Consider the following 4,302-nt stretch of genomic DNA (forward strand, 5'->3'; position numbering starts at 1 on the left):
TCCTGAAAAGGAATCACCGTATTCATATCCAATAGTCTCCAACATACTCATTCTACTGATTCTCAAATCTTTGAGATTCTGTAATTGTCCAAGTGGTGGAAGAATACAACAATTATCACAATCAGACAAAGACAACTTAGTCAAATTTCGGTAGGAAGGATCTCCAACCCATTCTGGAAATCTCGTGCCTCTATATCCACATATAGACAACTTTTTTAGGTTCTTGGCAGGTTGTAACTTGTCAAGTATATCCATCTCACTTTGTGAATTTTTAAATTGGTCTTTTGCATTATCAGACCATTCAAAAGATAATTTTTCAAGGTACTTCTTATCCATTATTTTCGCTTGTGATGCTTCAAAATTGTTGCTAACATTCTCTAATTTACTAATGGAAAGTGATCTGTGAAGATTTGACAGTGTTCCCAGTTCCTTGATCCCTTTCTCTTTATGCTTGCCCACAACAAAGCAACTCAAATGTTGCAAATGGTTTAATTTGCTCATTTCTCTAGGCATATCTTCTAACTTTAGAGTAAAGCGGATGTCAAGGTAGCGCAAATTCACAAGCTTTTGCATGCCATTGGGAAGTTTGGTTAGTTGATAACAATTGTACAACTTGAAGGTTTGTAGATTATGCAGATTACACAATGACTCTGGTAGTGTCTTTATATTTGTGGAAGAGAGATCCAAATAACGCAAATAAATCAGTTCACCTATGGAATCAGGCAATGCATTAAGATCTCGAAAACCTTGAAATGACAAAACTCTCACGCACTTCAAATTTGACAAAATGATGCACGATGCATTTTCATTGTTGAATGGAGTACGTCTAAAATCGATTGTCAAAAAGGTCCTAAGATGTTTTACTTGGTCAAAAATCTCAAAGTTATCCGTCACTCGATTACTTAAATTGCTAAATGATAAATGACGAGTCTTGTTACCAATCTTCGTTTCTTTCCCAAGTTCTTGTGTTCTAAAGTAGAATTCTGCCCCGACCAATGTTGCCAAATCATGCACCAGATCATGCATCACAAAACGCCGGGAGCTGTTTCCACTTACAAAACGTTGAAAAAAAGATCTTGAAGCTAAGTCATTAAAATACTCATAACCAACTTCTTCCAAAGTCTTTCCATTTTTTGGAGGCTGTAAAAGATCTTCTGCCATCCACAACAAGATCAAATCGTCCGCATGAAATTCATAATCTTTAGGATACAACGAGCAATAAACAAAGCAGCGTTTCAAATAGGGAGGGAGATAATGATAACTAATTCTTAGTGCTGGAATGATTTTACTCTCCTTTTCATCAATTTCCCAAATATTACTATTGAGTATATTATTCCAATCCCTGATGTCACGTTTTCGTCGCAACAAACCCCCAAGTGATTGTGCTGCTAAAGGCAATCCCTTACATTTTCTAACAATCTCTTTGCCAATTTTTTCAAGATCCATATTCTGAGTGGATTCTTCTGGAGAAAGGCATGCATGGTTAGCAAACACTGACCAACAATCATCATTAGACAATTGCTCGAGAGAGTAGTAACCTTGAAAAGTTTGGACCATAGAAACAACCTTTTGAATACGAGTTGTTACGAGAATTTTACTTCCTTTAGCTCCGCATCGAAGAGGCTTTATAAGAGAATTCCAACTGTCATAATCTTCGTTCCAGACATCATCCAGAACAATTAAGAACATTTTTCCGGTCAACTTATCCTTCAAATCTTGCTGAAGAATATTCAAATTATTTGTGTTACAAGCACTTCTAACTTCCTCTGCAATGGCCTTTGTAACCTTCAAAACATCAAAATCATCAGAAACACAGACCCATGCTTGAACATCGAATTTCTTTTTTATAGTGTCATGGTTGTACAAAGATTGGGCTAAAGTGGTTTTGCCCACACCACCCATGCCAACTATGGGGATCACAGAAATCTTATCACTATCACCATCATCACCATCATGTAACAGTAATTTGAGTATGGCTTCTATGTCTTGATTTCTACCAAATATGTTAGATCCATGATCTAGAGAGGTTGATGGAGTTCTCCAAGAAGAGTGGTGGTGAGTTGCAATATGTTGAAGATTAAGAATATCTTTGAGTTTAAGAATGGATTCAAGCCTAGCAACTATAACTTCCAACTTACGAACCATATCCCTTTCTTCAAAGTTGAAAAAGCTAGACAAGTAATTAGTAGCAGTAGTATTCACCTCTTTATTCTTCAGAGTAGTAGCAGATTTGGTGGAAATGTGATCGAGAAGGTCATCAGCAATATAGAGAGCATCTTTGAGATCATGAAGCCAGTTGTTAACAGCAGAGTCTTTGATCTGTTTCTGCTCAGCATCATTCAAAACAGCTTCAACAGCATAAAGAGTGTTTTTCAACCTTTGGATCAAATTGACATCAAGCTTATTTCCAGTGATGAAATTAGCAAACTGAGGAGAAGCAAGCCTGTCGAGAACAACTTCAATGAAAGCAGAGAGAAAAGCCCCACCCAACGCCGCCGCATCCATGATTTAGAAAGAGAAGAGAAGTGATTACAAATCAGAGAACAATGTTTATTGCAGCACTCACTAAGGTCAAATCGGCTCTTTACCAAACTGTGATGATTATATACGATGTAGTCTATATTGGGTCACTCTTGCTTGGCATGCTTAATTTATTTCCACTTGAGTCAAGATAAGAAAACTTAACTTCACTCAACATGATATTTTTTTAGTTTTGTCATAGAAAATCTTTAAATTGCTTTCTAAATTCACACACATTTTGAGTTATGATTTAAGTATCGTTATTTTCTCTTACTTAATCTTAAATTATATAAATAAAGTAAATAATTTCTAAAAGTAATTTTATAGTTGGTATAATTAATGTATATATTTTGTGTATTGTTATTATAAAATTGTCCATTCTGTATATGTGTATCTAATGTTAATTTTTACATTCTAAGATAAATTATTATTATATTAATATCGTTAAATTTTTAAAGAAAAAAAACAGTAAATACATTTAATAATTTGAATAAAGCTTATATTTGGGGACAAATATATGTTTTAACGTGTTTATAATTAGAGATTAATAAAGTAACTAGATGCTAACCCGCATATTGCGCGGCTATATTTTTATTTATTAAATTTAAGTGGATTTAGAAGAAAAAGAATATGAAGTTTTATGTCATAATTAAGTATTTATATCAATAATATATATACAATTTTACCAATATAATTAATAGAAAAGAAGTACCAATTTAGACGAATGACTTGAATAAATAAAGTACCGTGTTAATATTGAGATCGTTGAATATGTTAAATATTGAAGTAATATATTTGATAATTGAAATTAAGATATACAATTGAGTTATAAAATATATTACTTTATTGTTGAAACTAAAAATGAATAATCAAAGTAAAATACTTGGAAATACATCCATCTTGTATTTTACTTTATTACTTTTTTGTTGTCTCATTCGATCATTTTAATCATACATCTTTATGGTAATTGTGAAATTTTTTTTATTTTAAATCGGATATATTAGAATTTTAATTTACAAACATTCAAATTGTTATTAACATTAATAGAGTAATCATAATGATTAACATTTTGGTTTCAAAATCGAAATCCAAAATTTATTACAATTACAAAATATTAATCCTCAAACAATTATAAATATATATTAAATATAAATAATTGCAAATGAATTACTTTAATTTCATACCAATTAACACTATAAAACAATAAATTTAATTTAAATAATTTCAGTAAAATAAAGTTGACCAAAATTCAACAAACATATTTTGTCCATCATTTCTAAATATTTATATGCTATATATATTTACCAATATTAAAAAATGAAAATCAAATATAAATATTTTTTTGTTCTCTCACTCGATCATTTTAATTTAAAAACTAATCACAAAATATTAATTGTCAAACAATTATACAACAAATATAAAAAATTGCAAATATAAAACAACAAATCAAATTTAATTAATTTCAATAAAAAAAAAACTTACCAAAATTCAAAGAGTCATGACTTTGTCCATCATTTTTAAATATTTATATACTATATATTTACCAATATTCAAAGTAGAAAATCAAATACAAATATTTTTTGTTCTCTCATTCGATCATTTTAATCATCAATCTTTTGTGATAATTGTGAAATTTTTTATTTTAAAATTGGATAAATTAAAATTTTAATTTACAAAAATTCAAACTATTATTAATATTAAATAGAGTAATCATAATGATTAATATTTTGGTTTCAAAACCAAAATTCAAAATTTATAACAATTCGGTTACAAAATATTAAT

General features: G+C 29.9%; 1 protein-coding gene across 1 annotated transcript in view; it reads right to left on the bottom strand.

The window, feature by feature from the left end:
- The window catches only part of LOC101504229 (putative disease resistance RPP13-like protein 1), a 4,885-nt gene extending 2,262 nt beyond the window's left edge, over positions 1–2,623 (bottom strand). The window contains exon 1 of the mRNA XM_073365188.1: positions 18–2,623. Within this exon, the coding sequence (XP_073221289.1) occupies positions 18–2,505 (2,488 nt within the window). The 5' untranslated portion in view covers positions 2,506–2,623. The remainder of the gene's footprint in view (positions 1–17) is intronic.
- Positions 2,624–4,302: the final 1,679 nt, after the last annotated feature.

Source organism: Cicer arietinum, chromosome 2 (genome assembly GCF_000331145.2).
Source record: "Cicer arietinum cultivar CDC Frontier isolate Library 1 chromosome 2, Cicar.CDCFrontier_v2.0, whole genome shotgun sequence".
Taxonomy (NCBI): Eukaryota; Viridiplantae; Streptophyta; class Magnoliopsida; order Fabales; family Fabaceae; genus Cicer; species Cicer arietinum.